Below are 21036 nucleotides of genomic sequence, written 5' to 3'. Positions count from 1 at the left end.
TTATCTCCTAGAAATGATTGCACTTGTCTTACAAGTTTCTAGTTTCAAGTAAAATATACATGTATTTTAACCACGAATTTCATTTTATTGGGTCCTTATTGTCTCTATGTAAATGTAAAATTTATATTTCTACTTTTCTAAGGCATTTATGATGAACTGTGTCTACAGGGAATGTTCCTAAAGAAACAAAAGAGGGGGAATGTAACATGTGGCTTACAAACTTAGTTTATAAAAGAAGGAATCTGTTCAGTTAACAATAACCTTTAAAAGAAAGAACTTTTTGTGGAAGCACCAAATAGTCCAACTACACTGTCAGTTTTTCATCAGGGGATTGTTGACGACACAGTGAAGGGTCTGAAGACCTCTGGAGCCACAGGTTGCAGACTCTAGTTCTACAAATTTGTCCTTCAGCTGGATGAATTAAAAGTCAGGACATTTGGCCAAAAATGCACCTTCAGGACCTGGACACCTTGCAGATACAGAATCTGTGGTCTTTGCAGACTCATGCGGGGTCTTATTTGTGACAGCCAAAACAAAAGTCAATATTAGATCAGGCAGAACTACTTCAAGTACAACAAAATATAATGTAGCAAATGTGAATGTGAAAGGAGACAGTGTCCCAAGACATTAGTGGTAACTGGTGATAAAACATAGCTTATGAATACTGTTTTATTTTCCATTACCTCGGGGCATTCAGTTTGTAGACTACTGTAAATAGGGTGTATTTTAATGTATTATTGTAATTTTTTAAAACAGTCTTCTCACTTTTTATGAATCCAATTCTGTCATATCAAAGTGTCATTTGTATAGAAGTACAACTTTAGAGATTACATTTTGCTATTATCGTTATGTTTAAAGTAAGTGTATTTACATTCATCCGCATTAATTAGGCACAAAAAATCTATTATTGTCTTAAAAAGTTATTTATATTTTCACTCACTTTTTCGTTTATTTTGATTTTTGAGCGATATAATCCTTTTCCTTTTGCATGCCTGGTTTTAAGCTTTGACGACCACTGGGGGGCGTTAGTTGTCACTCTCTGGTCCATTGTTTCTGTTCTGCACCCGAGATACGGCCCCGTTTCACGGGAAAATGGCGGACGGTGTGGATCATATCGACATCTACGCCGACGTCGAGGAGGAATTTAGCCAGGTATTAAAGCTTAAATTACTCAGGTTAGGGGACATTAGGCCCCTAGGGATAACGTATTTTGTGCTTGGCACCGGTGTTTTGATGCTACTCTCGTCGAATTATTGTCGAAATAGCTTGTCTCCTAACTAGGCCTCTTTCGCCATGCTGCAAGCCTGCAGCTCAGCGTCAATAATTCGTCATCTGAAATATAAAATGATCGATTTTAATATGTATTTTTGCATGTGTATTAATGTGCAACAAAATCTTACTGTTTTATTATAAACACTTTGGAGTATAGTGTATATTATTGGTTTTATCGTGCAGCGCACATAGGCCTCGGCATGGTTCCCGCGACTAAAGCTAAGACGAGCCAAACAAACGCAGTTTCCTTAGCTAGCTTCGCACTATTTTCAAGCGAGTTGTTTAGTAGCGCTGTAGTTTTTTTTTTATTTAAAGCTAAATAAATGTATTTTTCTGTGAATATTTCTACAAAACACTACACTTACATTGAGTGAAAATACATCTGGCTGTAGCTAAGTGCTATTAGCATATCTACATGGTTCCTTTTATACACACACACACACACGCCCCTTTTGTTTACTTCTTCTGTGGTACTTGAAGAGACACCATTAGTTTTATCTAGGAAGTCAGCCATTCGCAGATATGGGTTATCTACAAAAAAATGTTGTCTGTTGAAAAAATGTTTTTAAAACCGTGTGTTTTCTGCGAATTAGTAAAACGAAGGTTAGCCTTTGTGTGAATTAGATACGTCGGGGTCTGCTGTACATTCACGCGATTTAAAACTAAACAATGGGACCTTTTTGACCATTTAAGCTAAATTATTCTTATGAGGAGAATGCTTATTTGTTTTTTTAGAGATAATACAATGGGGTTTTGCTGTTCTTTTAACATTTTTATTCTAGCTGCTGATTTTGTTATTGATTTCTACATTTCAGTACACCTGAATTACATGACAGAATTAGCCCCTCATTCTGTGCTATTAATGGCCCAATTATGTGATTCAGCTGTGTTGATGAGGAGACTCATCTAAAAGTAAATTCACTTTGGGATAAACGATTGGTTCTTTCCAAGTTTGAGATCTTGGAGAAATAAGTGAAAAAAACCCCAAAACTGTATATTTTTTTGTGTGGGTGTTTGTCCCTTTGCTCCTTTTCTGTCGAGGTCAGATTTGTTTGGTTAAAAGTAGTTGTCTCTCATTGGACATTTTAGGCCAACTATAGATCGAACTGTGCCCCACCTTGGGAATGTTTCCTGCCTGATTATAACAGTATTTAATTCTAAAGTAATTAATGTGCTGCCAGAAAATGTGGCTTTTGTGATTTCTGTGAATTGACTGTTTAAGTTTGAGCTGGTATGGCTTAATTGCTCCCCGTGTTTATATTCACCTAATGATGCGTTCTGACAGGAACCGGAGTACCCCCCTCATGAGCAGATCGATTTGTACGATGACGTAATATCCCCCTCAGCCAATAACGGAGATGCTCCAGAAGACCGCGACTACCTGGACTCGCTCCCCGCCCCGGGGGGCTCAGAAGGAGGGAAGAGCGCCCCGCCCAATGTGGTTTACACCTACACAGGCAAAAGGATTGCCCTGTACATAGGAAACCTGACATGGGTGAGGACCAATTACAGCTCAGATTTGTGTTGAACCTCCAAACGTTCGATTTGTGTTTTGAATGAGCCTTTTGGTTTCGCAGTGGACAACAGACGAAGACCTGACGGAAGCTATTCGGTCAATAGGCATCTCAGATGTGCTTGAGATCAAGTTCTTTGAAAACCGAGCCAATGGCCAGTCTAAAGGGTGAGCTTGTTGGTGTAAACATGATATGTCATTGGAAGTACCTTGAATCGAAGACAGTCTTGTACTCCAGTCTTTTAAGAAACAATTTTTCCAGGCGGTATAAGTGCACGTCCTCCTCTAAATGTTCCAGGTTTGCCCTCGTGTGTGTCGGTTCAGAGGCATCGTCCAGAAAGTTAATGGACCTGTTGTCCAAGAGGGAGCTCCATGGACAGAATCCCATTGTCACACCATGCAACAAACAATCTCTGAGTCAGTTTGAGATGCAGTCTCGTAAAAGTAAGTTGGCCATCTGCTCTCTTGGCACGTCTTTCTTAATTTTTTTTATTTGTTTTAGATTTGTAAAATAATCCTCAATTTGTTTATGAAGTCAATTGGGACGAGCAAATAGAAATATGCGTGTTTGTTTTTATCTTCTCTGATTGCGCAGGTACCCAGTCGGGCCAGATGTCTGGGGAAGGCAAAGCCGGACCTCCGGGCTCCGGCTCCCGTGGCGGATTCCCGATGGGCAGCCGCAGCAAAGGCAGGTTCCCCGGACCCCCTGGTCCTGGAAATGACCGCTTCCCTGGCCCCGTGGGGCCCGGAGGCCCGCCACCACACTTCCCAGGTTGGTTTGTCAGCATATTTTGAGGGAAATGCTAGAGGTGGTGTCGGGTGTCGAAAACACTTTGTTACACGCATTTTACTACAATGTAGTTTTTTTTTTTTTTTTAAATTTAGAAAAAAGAAAAAAGCTAACATTTTGCAGTCAGTCCTAAAGATTCTGATTAGGTTGGCTTTATATCACAAGGTCCTGCTCAACAAACACTCTATTACTCAGACTTGCATGGACTCAAAGTCATGTGCAGTTTTAGAGTTTTAATTTGTATTGTGTTTGTGCTTTTCTTAATTTAGATTGTTCTTTGTGTGTCCCACTCTGCCTCCAGTTCAACTTTTCCTGGCTGCAGTCCTTCGCTCGCTGATAGATTCCAGCTCCATTTCTTAACTAGCTGTTTGCTTAAGGCTTAACTTGGCGTCTTTTAGCTCTTCACAAGTCTTGTGTTGCCTGCGTAATGCAAGAATCAGAAGACATTACTTTAGCGCTTTTTCTTTTTCCTCTCCCCTCCTCTCTCCATGCAATCCTTTTCATGCCTCATCTATTGCTTATTAACTGTTGCCCCCTCCCCCACCGGGCTGCGTCAGGCCTTCAGTTCGGAGCCAGAAGTTCATGAAGGGAAGAGTGATGGTTGGTTTGCTTTCTTCCCCATTAGGCTCGGGAATGAGACCAGATCTGGTTAGCCACCATGATGGCCCTCTGATGGAAATGAATTTCAATCCCTTCCCGCCGGGGGGCAGGAACGGGAGCTGGCATAGCAGAGGTGAAACACCTCGATTGATCTGAATAATTTGATCAGTTATCTTTCTTCTCTGAAGACTTAGAAGCTTGGTGATGGACCTGTGGTACAAATTGTGTCAGGTTGATGATCTTATTCAAGGTTCAGTTTACCAACTACACTCCCAGCATACCAGTGCCTTACAAAAGTGTTTGGATCATTTCAACTTGGCCACATTTTGTTGCAACTACAAACCTCAGTGTATTTTACTGCCATTTTGTCTGATTGATAAACATAAAGCACCGCTTAATTGTGCAGTGAACTGAAATGGATGCATGGATAAATGTTTCCAGCCTCTTCACAGATAAAATATGTGAAAACTGTTGAGAAAATCGTATGTAGAACCACCAGAGTGTCTATTTTCACAAGTTTGTCTTGTCCCTTACTTTTCTCCTTGCAAACTTTAATCGGCCAAAGATGGGTTTTGTTAATTAAGTGACTTCCAAAGACATTTGGTGCTAAATTTAAATGTCATATTTTTATTTTGAGGAGAAAGGACAAAAAAAAAGAGGTTTTTCCGCTTCACATAATGCATTGACGTTTGTGGTTGTGTCGTAACACACTAAGGAAGTTTACATGCTATTACTACTTTTGTAAGGCACACGTTATCAAATAAAAGAAGCCATTAAGCAAGCCTTAAGTATTCCAGAAACGGTTCCTCCAATGTCATCAGAAGAACCGTTTTCCGTTAAATTGTATTTCCAGAATATTAATTATATGAAGCACCAGCTTGCTTTCATCTGTCTGTCATTTGTCGCTGCTTTGCGTTCTCATCCAATCAGCATCTTAACATTTATATGAAAGATGCTAAGAAAATAAAGCTCTCCTAAGATGTTTTTATTAGAGTTTTGGCGTACTTTGTGCTGTTTGTCGTTTTCCCATTTTGTGTTCTGATGTAGGAAAGGCCTCCAGAACTTTTAACAACATGCTTATTTCTCCAGATGAGAGCTGTTTGGCTGTGCTGTAGCCAGAGGCTAAAGCGGTTTGTTTTAAGCGCATCTCTTCTTCTCCTTGTTATTCATTGTAGGTGGGATTCAGGGACCTCCTCGTCCTCCTCCGGGCCCTCCTGGGCCCCCAGGGCCTCCAGGTCCTCCACCTCCCGGCCAAGGCCTTCCTCCTCCTCTGCCAGGCCCCCCGAATCGTGGCGACAGGCCTCCCCCACCTGTTCTCTTCCCTGCTCAGTTCGGTCAGCCACCGCTCGGACCTCTCCCTCCAGGCCCCCCACCTGCAGGTTACGTCCCCCCTCCTGGTCCTCCACCGCCTCATCAGGGCCCGCCTCCCCCAGGACCCTTTCCTCCTCGGCCTCCAGGCCCTATTGGACCCCCGTTGGCTTTGGCTCCACCCCCACACTTGCCAGGCCCTCCTCCAGGTGGGCCACCACCAGCTCCTCATGTGAACCCCGCCTTCTTCCCTCCGCCTGGAGGGAACAACATGCCCCCCAACGACAGCCGAGGGCCCCCGGGGCCAAACGACCTGTACGGCCGGCCGCCGCCGTATGATTCCAGAGATTACGGTCCTGGGCGAGGGTAAGGCCAATAGAAGTCGTGCCAAGAAAAAAAACAAACAACAACTGTCTTTTATTGGCTGCATTGGTGACTGATCTCCTTCTTGGCTCTCTGTAGAGACATGGAGTCATCACGGGGCCCCCTGAATGAGGCCGAGTTTGAGGAGATCATGAACAGGAACAGAGCCATCTCCTCCAGCGCCATTTCCAGGGCCGTGTCTGATGCCAGCGCAGGTAATGAAGATCCCATCAATAGCAAGAGAGCTCAAGCCAGTGTTATCTGGAATTATAGGCAAACAAAACATCTAAGTGTTGACAAACGGTAGAGTTAAAACAAAGCTCACAATTCAAGTGCAAAATTTCTAAGAAAATATTAACACTTCATTATCTTGGAACCTGATGCCAAGTTTTTCTTCTCAGTTGAATTAGGTGTTTCCTAAATTCAGATAATAAATGTGTTTTCGCAGTGCATTTGTCATATATTAAAAAACCTCCAAACACTGGTGATCAGAATCAAAAACCTTTGCCACGTTTGAAGATTTAGTTTTATCACAACTCTACACAAAACCCTGTGGTAAAAGTCCATCCAATTGGTCAAGTTTATCATTGACATCCAAAGAAAATAAATGGAACTTGGCACCAAATATTGCATCCAAAACACTTCTTTTCATTGCGCGTGTTGATGCTGCAACTCCTATCCGGACTTTTTGCTATTTGCTGAAAGAACAAATGGAAATCTGAAAGAACAAATGGAAATGTGTTGTTAATACAGTGAACTGGAATTGAATTGTTACTGCTTTGGAATGCAGTTCAAACAAAGTTGTAGGTTTTTTGTTTTTCCTTTTGAGGTTTTGCATCAGTAATGAATTTCAACATGGTAATTTTCCAGATTCCCTGTTTAATGCATGCCTCTCCCTCCTTTAGCTGATTATGGCAGCGCTATAGAGACTTTGGTGACGGCCATCAGTCTGATCAAGCAGTCCAAAGTTTCTGCAGACGACCGCTGCAAAGTCCTCATCAGTTCCCTGCAAGACTGTCTCCATGGCATAGAGTCCAAGAGCTACGGCTCTGTATCTAGGTAAGAACTAAACAAAGCTGAAGGAAAAACAAGGTTTCCTCTTTAAATCGTTGAGTCGACAAGCATTTCATTTCCACCCAGAAGAGAACGCTCCAGAGAACGCGACCACAGCCGCTCCAGAGAAAAGAGCCGGCGACACAAATCCCGCAGTCGAGATCGGCACGAGGATTATTACCGAGAACGCAGCCGGGAGCGCGACCGCCACCGTGAGAGGGACCGGGACAGAGACCGTGAACGAGAGCGGGAGAGGGAGTACCGGCACCGCTAGATGACAGGGCAGGTGGGTACAGCTTGGTGCTCTGTAGCCATTTTAATTGGATCTGAACCAAAAAAGTTGGAAGAGGGAAAGTAACAGCGATATGAAGCTTTTTCCTTTGCTCACTTTTCTTGATTATTAAACTCCAAATAAATAGCAGTAGGACATTTTACCTTCTGATATTACATGATATGAAATTAGAAACCATTGGGTAAAGAAAGTGTTAAGTGAGCAAGGAAAGGGCTTTGAAAACTCAGCCTTACGGATTCAGGTAGGTGGAAAGGTGAGTTTACCACTTCATTTTACAATGTGAGCCGTTGCACATGTTCTGTATATTGTCTGGGAAAATATATGTAATGGAACATTTACAAAAGCTGAAAATCCCGAAGCTTAATGATAAGTTTTTAGCTTCTATTGTTCAAGCTTATTATAGACTAACATTTCAACACCAGCTGTGTCTAAAACTGATCGGCGAGCTTCAAGCCTGTTCTGCTTTTTGCAAGTTTGATGTCCTCCAGCTATGAAGCTCCCGATTCAGTGATTGTTTGTTGGAAGATGCACAGAGTGCTTTTATTTCATGCACTAGTCGATGTTTGCTATGCGACGCTTGAACTGGAACAGGGTTAGGATTTGTATTTGTGAAGTTACAGAAAACACCAGCAGGCACTGGAAATTCAGTGTTAGATGTATTTGTTACGTTTGGGCTTCAGAAGTTGGTAAATCACAAAGTTCACTGATCCTTTTTTATGTATATATATATATATATATATATATATATATATATATATATATATATATACACACATTCAATTTGTTTCTGGGTAGTTTTCACAGCTGAACAACATTCTGGGCATCATCTGTGCACTTCTCTGTTGAAGTGATGATGTAACGCAGTACCTCTTAAGAGTCGATTTATTCTGATTGTGCTGTATTGACAATGATTAGCAACGCTAAACAGCTGAGTTTTGTGTCTTACCAACAGCTGTGAGCTTAGATTAAATGTGGAGCAACTTTTTGGCCTGAATGTGAAGATTGTTTGAATTTAGACATATGTGAATTTACAGCTGACTTTGGTATTTGGTGTCTTTTAATGCCACACGTTTGATGTCCCATCTGTTCTCGTGCAGAATCTGCATTTAACCTGACTTGTTTTATTGAGTTAAGTGAAAGTAAAATGCAGGTTATTGGCAGAAAAAACATTTTACTATTGTAGATCTGTAATGAACAATGTGACGTTTCGCCGTTTTATTAGGTTAAATATCTATACAAATGTTCAGACGCCAAACAATATTTGCATGCGAGACCTGATTTTGTACATGTGTCAAACCTGAGTAGTTCTAATGTAGCTTTGTTGAATTTCAGACAATTGAACCTCATTGTAAAACTTTGAGGTAAAGTTGAGAAATGAAAGATCCTCACGTTCTTGTCTTTCCTGATTTAATCTGCCGTGTATGTTGGTGTGAAACATATTTGAGAAAAATGTGCTTGCTCCAGGTATTCTAGTGTCAAACTTATGTGAAATGAGACGAGTTGGCAAAATTAAATTTCACAGTTATGTAAATGTTTTAAGATTTTAAATAGTAATCTAAAAAAAATATGTAATATTGGTCATAGTTTATAGTAGGGATGGGCATTTCAAGCATCTGTAGTATGGTAAATTGTTTTAGAAAACCTTGTAATTCAATATTGAATATAGATCTCTGTGAACAAGATCCTAGAGCACAGGAAAAGTTGTAAGATAATTATAATGACCTTTTTTATTGCTTTACCCAATTATTGTAGAATAGAGTAGAAATACCCTTTCTCGCCCCACACTGGGGAAATTCTGGTACAACAGCAGTAAAGTGACAGGTAATGAAAACATGTAGGGTCAAACAAAGATTAGAATATATAAAAACACAATTAAGAATAACAGACTGTACAGTGAGGGCACCATTACACCATGACACACTGTGCAATTAATAACAAATATGTATTCAGATGAAAAAAGATGGCACAACCGAGAAGCATAATTTAAAAATGTACAAAATGACAATGGATTTAAAAACAGACATTTACAATAAGTGACGATAAACATGCAAACAGTGGAAATATCAAGAGGGTTGGGAACAGTGATTGTGATAGTTTGGTAGCTGATGGGAGGAAGGCTCTACTTGAAGCATCGCCCTCTTGTGGCAACAGAAACACACTACAGTCAGGGAGTGTAAAACGGGATGGAAATATCGCACAACGGTTTGTTGTTAAAGCCCAATGTAATTACTGTAGCTTCAATAATCAGTGCCCATCCCTAGTTTACAGTCTGAAACGAATTATCCAGGTTGTGTCCCAGCATGGTATGTTGTGCTGTCACTTTGGTCATGTCATACTAGTTGAAGTGACCTATTTATTCTTTGTCACCAACCTCTCCAAGTAATTTTTTACGATACATTGTTGGTGTTTTGCTTCTCAAATTAATCTGTAACATGTTGAGGCTGCTCTTAGTCTTTCTGGGTCACTTTCTGATTAGTGTCACCCATGTTGTAATTGTTACTGGTTGATTCTGTCTACCAAGGCACCATTTGCATGTTAAATAACATGCTACCTTGTGTATACCTTTGCTGTAGTTGAAATGCTGTTTGTGGTGTGCTGCTGCTTTGTTTAATGTCAGAAAAATCCGGATCTCTATTTAATAATGATAAGAGATCAGTAGGAACATTTACGGTTACCCAGCCCTCTGAGTCACTGAAGTCAAATGCAGTAAGGAATTATGCATTGTGTATTTAATATATACTATTGCCTTTTTATTAGTGTCTCTGTTGTATGCCATGAAATATTAAGCAGGGTGATTTACATTTTGGTTTTGCTGAACTTTAGAAGCAGGTAAAGCCCAACATAATGTCACTTGGTAACCATTTTACTGCCATGTCCTTTTTAGTGCAGACTTGTGCTGAATCTTAGGTCTTAGTAAGTCAAACAACTTTGTATTCAAAGTACGTGTCCTTAAATGATGCATTATTTTATTATTTCACATAAAAGTACTTTGTGTCCATTGGGAACCCTGTGGAAGATACAAATCATTTAAATGTTCTTTTTTATTGTTATTATTTATGGAGTGGCAACAATTAAGTTTAAAAGCCTTGTTAACTGCACCAGGATTTTCTAACGCCTGTTGCCACAAAAACTGAAAAGGTACCCAGTGGACACAAGGCCTGATATTGAATGTGTGGACAATAAAATGCATTTGAGTAAAGTTATTGAAAACTACTTTTTTACCTTGGAAATGGGCAAAACATCATGTCCAAATATGCCCCATGTTCCATTGCTCCACGCCCTTCCATGTAATATTTCAGGAAAAGAGTCAGTCGTGTTTTATATGTAGTTATGCCTGTTATGGTTTGGCCATCTGTTGTCAAAGTATGCTTTTTTGACTGTTGGTGTTCATAATCGTGAACTAAGTGTTTTTCAAAGTTTCTTGCTTTGCAATGCCTTAAGACACTTTGCCAGTATAATAATTGAAGAGGCATCTTCAATGTCCGTTGACAAACAGGCAATTTGATCATGTCAAACCAGAGTCAAACACTCTAATAAATAAAGCTTGGAAGCAACTTGCAGTAACAAAATAAGGTCCAGTACATGGTCTATAGAGAATGTACACAGTTACACAAGGTGTAGCAGATCAGAGTTAAAAGTAACACTTTTTCAAGAAAATCTGGTCTTTGATTGTTTCTGTCATCACGCTAAAGTGAATTTAAAAACGCGAGCAAAATAGAGTTTGGAGAAGTCTGCAACGTCTTCATATTATTGATTAGTCCAAGTTTGTCCGATTTAAATCTAGAAGCTTTCTGGACTCTCGATCCGGGGTCTGCAACATACAAACCTTCCACAGTGACTGCTGGCGTTCACAGGGGTTTGGGACCACAACCACATGTGAATAGCTTAAAACACCAAATACTTGAGGGGGGGTAAAAAACAAAACAAATGCATATTGCTGCCTATTTTAATACTCCAAACCAGACCTCTAAATAAATTCTAGGATTACTTTGGCACAGTGCTACTAGACATAGTTGGCATTTGCAAGCAGCCGATCCAGGAGCACCATTCATTTTACATGACATTGACTGGCTGTGACCTCCAGGAAAAGAAATAAGGAGAACCATGGACCATGCGGAGGCGTGTCGAGCGTCTAGTGCGGCACAATTTGAACTGTTTTGAGCGTTTGACGGGTCTAGCGCACCCAACGCTGCACGTAGGCTTTGAATGTTAACCAAGACGCGTCAAATGCTCAAAACACGTCTGGTGTGAAAGCACCAAAAATGCACACCCTTCGAACTTGAAGCGTCTGACCCTTTTGGTGGCAGTGTTAACATGGTTTCCACGTCAAGTATATTAATGTATATCTCCTGCTTCAACAATTAAGTAGGCATTTCTAAGCATTTTAGAAGGGATCTCAAGTTTTGATGAAGTTCAGCTATTCAGATGTGGCTGTGGTCCCCAACCGCTGTGAGTAAACACACGGGTTTACTAAAACCTACATTTAAATGCTTATCAATTGGTTTTGTGGGTCTAAACTGGTCTGTGGAGGAAGGAAAGAAATGTATTTGGTTTGTATATGTTGCAGACCTCTGCTGTAGATTCAGTATTCTGTTTAAAAACCTTAAGCGTGCTAAATGCTGACTTTAGGATCTAAATTTAAATGAAACATCTGGTGGATTTATGAGTTGATGATCTGGATCTGAAACGTTTTGTGCATCCTGTTAAAAGGCCTGGTTTGTAAAATGTAAAAAAAACCAAAACAAACCAACATTAAAAGTTGTGAGTTTAGGGAAGACTGCTCAACCCTGGTTTGACTTTGATCTAATTGCCATTTACAAGCAGACATCGATGCACGTTTCATGTCTATAATTTGTAATGAACCTTTTTAATTATTCAGCAAATGATGTATTGCTCATAAAATTAGCATTGTGGGATGAATCATCTGCCTTGTCCTTAATATTAATTGAACATCTGAAACCAGAGTGTACTCATGACCTTTTAATGTAGATACTTGAGTCTTTGTCCCATAAAAGGTAAAGCTGGGATTGAAACAAATTAGATCTTTCTGCCAAGACTTTTTCATTTGTCATGTAACATTCTTGAAGGGCTTGTAATATTGCAGGAATATACTGACTAAATAGTTTGACACTATTTACTGCTGCCATTCAGCCTCTAAGTTCCCTGTTCTTTGCATGCTGCACTTTGTTGTGCTCAGGTGTTGACATAAAGTTTTCCATCTGCTTGATTTGATCTGTTTGATGGGAAACATGACATTTTAGCATCTCAGCATTGTTTCATGTAAAAGCAAAAGTTTGTACCTTTTTAAATATCAAGTTCACAGATTTTGGTGGCAGAATGTATATTGCAGAGTTAAAAAAAAAAAAAAAAAAAGAGTCAGTGATTATGTGTTTTTTTTTTTTTATGTTCAAAAGTTTTTGAAAGAACCAGATCTTGTTTTTCCTCCAAAATGCTTCAGTGCTAGTTTAGGACTGGAGATAATTTTTGTTTTTTGCTATTTAAACAAAAAAAAAAACAACTAGTCTTGGTATTTACAACCAGTGACACAAACGCACAAAATGTGGCTTTATCAACTTTCTGTGATTTGTTTGGAAGTTGGAGAATGTCATTTTTATTAAATTATTAATTATTAAACATTGTAGTTTTGCACAGCCTGTAGTCCTGTTTCACAAGGTACCTTTTAATTTGTTAACCTTAGTGGTCCTTTGGTGCTTTTATATGCTAATTTTGTCCCAACTGAAGTAAAAAGAAAAGGTCAAGCACTGATTCTGAACAAGCTCTGAAGTGTCTTTGTTGGGGAAAAACACAGATCCACATTTTCAGTGTTTAGCTTTCTAGTCTGTCAACCCAAAGCTGTAATTTTGTAATGACAAATTAAGCAGGGAATTTTTCAGAAGCATAATAATGATTCAAATTTGGTGATATGAGATGAACTACATGAAATCTAAAATCGTTTTGCTCAAGGTATGAAGGTAGCACTTTCAAATCCTTCTTTCCTTCTTTTGTACAAAACAATTTGTGTTTATAAAATAAAACCTTAATAAACCAATATAGTTTTTTGCTGTTTTAAACTGTATGTAGCATGTTCCTCCATGTCCATCCCTGAATTTGGAATTTACTAAAGGTCAGCTATCTTACAAAATACCAAAAGTTTAGTCTAAAATGTTGCATGTCTAACTGGAGGTTCTCTGTCCATAAATGTATTGAATATAGCTCCGATTCAAGCTATCTAAGTCAGACTATCGAAGGAACACCTTTAAATGTTCTGTTGTGTCTTCATGCTGAAACATTTCAAATAAGCTGCTCTGTTGAAATTTGCATGATGTTTGTGTGGATGCGCTGGGGTTGGGAGCAATTCACAATCAGCCGAGTGGAAAAAAAAAAACAAAAAACGTAATTTGCTAAAAAAATTAAAAAATTGTGCCTCGTTGTCCAGCATCTGTTGTAACCATCACGCGATGCGGGCTTTATGCTGATGTAAGCTTTTAGCACTGCGACTCAAAGCGATGGTAAATTGAACCCAGCCTTGGTGGACATATTCTGTAGCGTAGAGGTTTATTGGTGAGTGGGGGAGTGTTTACTTCTTGGGCTGGCTCCAAACCAAACTGCACCCTTCGTTTTGACACCTTTCAGCTCACGTGGATCAAGGATGGAAGGAAAAAGGAGGAACGCTCTCAGTACACCGTCATCCCCGCTCACCCTGCATGACCGGACAGGACTACAACTACCAGCTCTTCCTGCACCCCCCTCCATGTCTCCTCTTTTCCTTCTCCACCCATCCCCCTCTCTCTGTTGTCTGCCTGACTAAGAGCAGTGGATGGAGGACCCTCATCTATGTAAGGCTTTTGTCCAAATGTCTATATTCATAACTGAAGATGAAAGAAAACTTTCCAAGCAGTTCTTTTATTTTTGTTTTTGTTTGACATAAAGACTAGAATGTGTGATGCTTTTTTCCCTTCCCTTTTTTTTTTTTTTCCGCAAAGAAACAATAAAATGGCTGTGCGACCCTAAAAAATAGAAGACAAGCATCAAGTTCGTTTCATTTGTTGTTTTCATTTGGCTCGCTGTACTATGTAAATTCGATATAGGCAAGTTTTTATAGGGTTCGTGTTTGACGTTTTCTCTCTTTCTCTCATTCTCATTTCTTCCTGGTCAGTATGTTTGTAAATGTCTGATTTTTGAATGAAAAACTAGGTGGTGTTGTAATAAAAAATGTTTGAGGTCCACTCATCTGGTGAATTTCTCTACATGTTTGTTTCATTTATATTAAATGTATTTTTGCACTGATTTTATTTTATTTTTTTTTTATAATTCCAAATTTCACCAAGTAAGTGATCCTTTTCCTTGACATTTTGTTTCTCTTCAAATGGATGGGATTTTTTCCAAGGTAAGACTCGAGTAGAATGTATTTTCAAATGTGAACAGACGATGCAGTGTGAGCCAAAATGGACGCTCCTAGATGCATTCAGATCATTTTTGGAAATCGCGCCGTAAATCAAAAAAGCCCGCTGCCGTTTGCTGCGCTGCTTGACATGTAATTATGCTGCATAGTTGTTACCAAAAGTGATGAAGACAAAAAATGTTTGTGGTACATTTTCATCATGGTGAGCAATATTGTTACGTTAATTGATTCTTTTAGTCCATTGTTGTAAAAACCGGTTAGTGTCGAATGAAAGTTCGAAGAGACGTTTACATTCACTCATTTTCATGGACTGTCATTCATTTGGGGCTTTTTCAGGATGTTTTTTGAGCATTTTTGTAGTCATCCATCAGCTGCTGGCATAATTCTGATCAAATATATGAATTTATTTCTTGTCACTGAGCTTTTAATGGTTGTGCATACATATTGAACAATATTCCAACCAAGGCTGTTTGAGAAGTTCGATCAGAAACTAGCTTCTTGACTAAAACAAAGAGCCTTTGGTCTGTGAAAGTCAAAAAAATGTCAAGGTTATCTATTCCACCCACTTGAAGTGAACCACTCCCGTAACATAATGCGGCCAACACCATGCTTGACAGTTAAGCAAGCCATTGATGCTGTGAATAGCTTAATTTTTGGAGAAATTTGTAGTTTGCTTCTAGATGTTTCCCTTAAAATATGTTCACTTTGTGGGGAAAAAGAAAAAGCTTTCAGATGTATCTCTAATTCTCCAAATTATTGACATCAATGCCCATGATGAGTGTATGTAAACTTGTGATCAGAACAATATTCCATGCACCTGAAATGTTTTTAAAACGCAATGTTGAAATGGGATCGATTGCCACTAACAGCAGCCTCTTTCACTTCACCACCCATCCTGTTGTGTTGCATTTGTGTCACTGTGATTGTCAGTTTGTCTTATATCTTTTTTTTTCTTTTTTTTTTTTTTTTTACATTTAAGGAAATGCTTTTAAAAACTTCTGCTTTCTTTGTTGTTTTTTACTGTCTGAGACCAAAATTTTGAATTGCGACGTAAAATAGCTGTATTTGTTTCAATAGATTTACTTTTTGAATTGTAAGTCTTCACCAATCTTTGAATTTAAGAGAATAAAATTGTAAAAAAAAAAAAAAATTGCTAATCCATGTTAAGAATCTAGAGCTGCTCCAACCGTGTCTCAAAATATAGTATGTTTTTTCCCTTTTTTTTACTGAAGTCACATAGGCAGATGTTAAAGGAGGGGGGAGGTGGGGGGACATACTTTTGTTGTATTTGGATTTTATTCTCCACTTGACATTGCCTACTATTATCATCTCACCCTAATTTTATTTTTGACATAATCTGAGATCTTACATTTCAAGTGTTATCTGGGGGAAACAGGAGGACGTTGAAAGATTGCTCGTGACAGTTTGAGCGCCAACGTGTATCCTGACGATGCTGTTTGCAGAATGTCTTTGGTCGGTGTGTTGTATTGTGTTTTGTACTCACAAATGTTCATATTCTATTATGACCCTGTTAACTCTGTTAATAGTAATGGAGTCGGGTGTATTAGATTTTTAGTGAACCGGTAAGTAGAATTTTTATAAAATTTTTTTTCTTTTACACTTACGCCAGATATTTGGTTAACGTTTTTGTCGTTTAATGACAATGGCACTTTAATCGAAACGGAAAATCTTAAAGTGAAATTGTTCGAATATGATTGGCTTGTGTTTTTGTCCTGTTATATTGTATCTAAAGAAAAATAATCTAAAATTGTTTTTTAATGTACATAAGCATGTTAAGAGCTATAAGACAAAAATCATTTGAGCTTTGGTTAAAGTGTAGGTCAGTTTTGTGCCAACCTTCTTCCACAGCAAAAAAGGTAAGTGTTGTCAGGTCTGCCTGCCCTGGAGAAGAAGTAAGGAGGAGCCTGAATGGCCGCTGCTTCGAGCAAGACATTACACAAACCATAAAAAGTAACCTTTTTAATGTTTTCAATTCAAGTTAAATTCAACTTATTGTATATATGGTATAGTCTTATTTGAACTAACCATGTTTTCTCCCTGGAACAGAATTGGGAAATAAGTGGGCAATAAAAAAAAAAAAGATTTCATATGATCTTTCTCATAATACAGTTCAGTGGGAGGGTTTGGCATACTGTGGGTTATTTATTGTGAAACTTAATTGGGATGAAGTATTTGCCATAGGAACACAGTGGTGGTAGATTCACATTGCTGATTTTTGCTAATAAAATTCTTATGCATTAACTTTTTGTTTCATTTGTACTTAATATCAAAAAATGTCTGCAGTTTTAAATATTGAAGCAAAATGTAGCAGCTTATAGTGGACTAAATTGTAGTTTCAAATATTGGCCAACTACAAATATAAGAAATGTGGGTTATTTTTGGCAAATTGTATGCAGAGTCCATCATGGTCAATGCGAAAGTTTGAAAAATATATTAGTTTCTACCAGACAAAAATGTCACTGACTTGTGATCTTAATTATTGTGCTTCTGCCATTGTTGGGGATAAAGTGAGAATGTGTATCATCAGTCCCATGAGAGTAACGGAGCCTCTAATTTAAGGCAATTGGTGGAGAGAAAGTCATTCTGTAACCAGTTTAAACGGGGACCAAAGTTTGTGTGCAGTGTTCATACCAGAGTAAACGCAACCACCAACTTGCAACAAAAACTGCATGTGATTACGTCCCACATCATTATGTTGAAAGAAGATGCCAAGTCATTTTAGGTGGTATGCTCACTACTGAGGGCCCTGTTGGGAATGATTTTAAGTTTTTTATTTTGTGCTACAGTTTGAGACTCCTGGTTTAAAAAAGAAATTAATGCTTGTATTATTTAACCAGAATCCGGTTATGTAACAAGATTGGGTTTGAAAACAGTCATCGGTGGTGGGCTGATGTAAAACGAGCGAAGAGACAAAAGCTTCTAAGTTCATACCTCTATAATGTATATATAAAACTCTAAGCAATGGTCTTCAAAAGCCAGAAATGTAGGTTTTTACTAATTTCTGTTGATTTCAGTAGACATGTCTTCATAAGCGGCAAAATGAGTTGATAAAACGAGTTTTCCCCCATCGGTAAATATGTAAAGTTGCACATTTTATTATAAAAGCTTTGAAGAACATCTCCAGCTGATATCGAAGAAAATTATTTTTTAAATCGTAAATAGTATATTTTGTGGGGGTAAAAAAAAGTTTCATTATGAAAATATATATTTCCGGTACTTTAAGATAAAACATTTTAAGCATGCACAAGAAAATGTAAACATATTTACTAGACTGTTTAGGTAGAACCGGGTCTTACATTTAGAAAATAGGTGAACTATTAAAAATTGTGCAGTTTTCGTTTAAATTTTTTTTTCCATCCCCTGTGGTGGAACCTTTGTGCTCAGAACTTCGTTCATACCGGAAGGTGAACACGTCTCCAGCGTCATTTCCGCCTGTGCTAGAATGCCGTTTTCTTCCATATAATGGGCGCTAAACGCTTAAATGGCCCATCAAATGGGTTTGGAAACGAGTAGTGGATGTAGAACAGACGTGTAGAGAGTCCCACACTTATCTAAAACCTGTTTTCGGAATACTATGTTCAAAAAGATGACTGAATTTGGACCAGATTCCGGAGGGCGCGTTAAGGTAAAGATAAAGAATGTTTCAGATTAATTCAAATCTGATATATTAACAGTTTGGGGTTTCTGTTCGATACAAATACAGTCATTTGGTTCCTTTTTCTGACACTTTTAGCCCTCGCAGTGTTCTTGAGAAGTGATAAGTATAAATTGTCCATACTCAAGTTTTATGGTGTTTTCCTTGCAGGGAGTGACAATAGTGAAACCCATTGTGTTTGGAAATGTTGCCCGTTACTTTGGAAAGAAGAGAGAGGAGGATGGACACACACATCAGTGGTCTGTCTATGTGAAACCCTACAGAAATGAGGTGTGAGATCTTTAGAAAAGAAATGTCCTGAAATAGTGGTATTTATTGACGTAAAATTAAGTTTATTGATCTTAACTCTCCCAGGATATGTCTGCTTATGTAAAGAAGATCCAGTTCAAGTTACACGAGAGCTATGTAAACCCCTTGAGAGGTAAGACAAAGTTTAAAAATCTCTGGTCAAAAGCTTGTACAATATTTTCTTCCACTATGTAAAGGTCACAACAGAACCTTTTATAAAGATGATACTGCCACCACCGTGTACCAGAAGGGGGATGGTGTTTCACGTTGATTCAGGACACAGTGTGACAGCATACTGATCTTGCTTTTTTTTTTTTTTTTAACAAGGCACTGCAAGTCTGCTAACGTCGTCATTCTTCTCTCCTCTAGTGGTGACAAAGCCTCCATATGAGATTACAGAGACGGGATGGGGAGAGTTTGAAATCATCGTCAAGATCTTCTTTATTGACCCTAATGAGAGACCTGTAAGTAACGTATCCAAGCAGGAAGTAGAAATGTTGTTTGGTGCAGAAGGGGTCTGTTTTCCCTGCTTTTTATTCCTCTTTTTTTCTAGTGGGCAAATAAAACCATATAAAGTCTAATAAATGGGTTGTTTTCATGCATGCTTTATCTCAGATTTTTGCTTTTACTCTACAGCTCCCCCCTCCACCCTCTTTTGAACTTGTTGACTAAGCGTGGATTCATTAAGATTTTTGAAAAGGACGGCTATATTTGAACTTTGGATAGCTTTAAATCCAAGATTAATTTGACTCATTCTTTCTTAAGCAGAATGTGGTTAAAACTAAACAATGCACTAAAAATGGTTTCAAGGACACAAAGGATGAAAAATATCTACTTCTAGACTTTATTTCATATATCATTATCAAAGGTTGTTGATATATACTTGAGTCCCTTCTCTCTCCCACAGTGATCTCCTGTAACCTAACCTAAAAATTCTTACTTTTCTTCTACTTGCTCCTCTTTCCTTCTTTCCTGCTATCCTTTTATACACCCGCCTTTCTAATATCCTTTTTTGTGTCCTTCTTTGTGACTACACTTGTATCCTCTTTGGGCCTGAAAAGTGTGACATTTTGAAATTGAAAATGTAAGGGGTGTTTGTTTACCAAAATTATACGATTTTTGTCTGTTTCCGTTTTTTTTTTTTTGCCAAAGGTTACTCTGTACCATCTGCTGAAGCTGTTCCAATCAGATTCCAGCGCCATGCCGAAGAAAACGGTCGTCTCTGAGTTCTATGACGAAATGGTACAACTTATGTTCTTGAATGTCATTGGATTCATCTCTGTGTTCTTGCTTATCAATTATTATTATTTTACACTATGTGAATTGCAGATTTTTCAGGATCCAACAGCCATGATGCAACAGCTGCTGACCACATCCAGACAACTCACCCTTGGAGCTTATAAGCATGAGACAGAGTGTACGTACTCGTATGTTGAGTAGTAACAACTCAAGTATGCGTTACTGTTGCTGTTTAGCCTTATGATCACAGTTTCCAGAGGAAAGTGACGGGGGAAAGTCTACTTCACATTGCAGCAGTCTTTGCCTTTCTGAGCGTGGTCTCTGTTTGTTTTCCCAGTTGGCGAACTGGAACAGAGGACAAAGGAGAAACTGGAAGCGGCAAAGAGGAGAACGAGCCAAGAAATCACTGAGCTTAAAGATAGGCTGAAAGCCAGCAGGGAAAACATCAATCACCTGAAGGGAGAGATCAGGAAGCTCGAGGAGGACGGAGATCATAAAGAGCACTGAAAGGCGCTCAAAAACAGACAAGAATGGTTTGTATTAGCCCTCTTCTCTGAATCCAACATGAGCCTCGGTTTGGAGACGCGTCGTCTTGGACGTGAATCTCATCTTCACATACGGGGACAGACTTCACTTTGCTTAAAATAAACAAACGGAAACCTTCAGCTTGACAGCTCAAGTGCAATCTCCAAAATATCTGGAACGTTGGTGCTTTTGATTCATGTCCATCTCTGGAATAAAAATGTAGAATTGTTTGTAGCTTAGTCAAGAAATTTTGTGTGATTTTTGGCCCCTTTTTATGCACAGATATCACTGGATAATAATATCTGTGCATAAAAGGCTCAACCCTATGAGTTGCTTTTCTTTTGAGTTTTTTTGTACTAATATGTTTTTATATAAAGAAACTCTGGTAACAAGACTTGTGTGTTGTTTTTTTTTATCTGTTTAATATAATTAATATTTCATGAGGTAAAAAAATCATCTTACATTTAGCCTCACTAATATCTGAGGTGACCTAGTGGGGTCATACCATCTTAAATCAGTATTTCGGAGACAATTTAATTTGTAAGCTTAATAAACATATTACGCAACAATGTAATTCTTTGTTGTAAAAAGCGTGTGAAAAGAATGGCTAATAGATTTCAAAAGAGCAATTGAAGTCCTGACGTCTAGAGTGGAAGTGACTTCCTAATGAATAGTTCAAGCTTTGCAGACAAAAACTGACATTTTCCCATTGATG

General features: G+C 38.6%; 2 protein-coding genes across 4 annotated transcripts; both read left to right on the top strand.

Moving 5' to 3' along the window:
* Window positions 1-1006: 1006 nt before the first annotated feature.
* cpsf6 (cleavage and polyadenylation specific factor 6) lies at window positions 1007-14417 on the top strand. Of its 2 annotated transcripts, XM_008400714.2 has the most exons (11): window positions 1007-1152; window positions 2558-2767; window positions 2850-2953; window positions 3084-3229; window positions 3381-3557; window positions 4201-4308; window positions 5351-5849; window positions 5946-6061; window positions 6752-6905; window positions 6987-7185; window positions 13825-14417. In XM_008400714.2, the coding sequence occupies exons 1-10, from the start codon at window positions 1093-1095 to the stop codon at window positions 7171-7173; spliced, it is 1761 nt and encodes a 586-aa protein (XP_008398936.1). In that variant the 5' UTR covers window positions 1007-1092; the 3' UTR covers window positions 7174-7185; window positions 13825-14417. The 2 variants fall into 2 exon arrangements, with proteins under 2 accessions (XP_008398936.1, XP_008398938.1); XM_008400716.2 differs by lacking the exon at window positions 4201-4308.
* yeats4 (YEATS domain containing 4) lies at window positions 7071-20715 on the top strand. 2 transcript variants are annotated; one of them, XM_081604141.1, is made up of 7 exons: window positions 7071-7185; window positions 18420-18539; window positions 18624-18690; window positions 18927-19021; window positions 19710-19799; window positions 19887-19974; window positions 20134-20715. In XM_081604141.1, exons 1-7 carry the CDS (start codon window positions 7174-7176, stop codon window positions 20301-20303), a joined length of 642 nt encoding a protein of 213 aa, XP_081460267.1. In that variant the 5' UTR covers window positions 7071-7173; the 3' UTR covers window positions 20304-20715. The 2 variants fall into 2 exon arrangements, with proteins under 2 accessions (XP_081460267.1, XP_008398934.1); XM_008400712.3 differs by lacking the exon at window positions 7071-7185 and adding an exon at window positions 17784-18239.
* The last annotated feature ends 321 nt before the right edge of the window (window positions 20716-21036 follow it).

The sequence above is a fragment of the Poecilia reticulata genome, chromosome 23, assembly GCF_904066995.2.
Source record: "Poecilia reticulata chromosome 23, P_reticulata-male-v2, whole genome shotgun sequence".
NCBI classification, from domain to species: domain Eukaryota; kingdom Metazoa; phylum Chordata; class Actinopteri; order Cyprinodontiformes; family Poeciliidae; genus Poecilia; species Poecilia reticulata.
The sequence above is the reverse complement of the archived record's forward strand: the minus strand, read 5'-3'. Positions and strand labels throughout refer to the sequence as shown.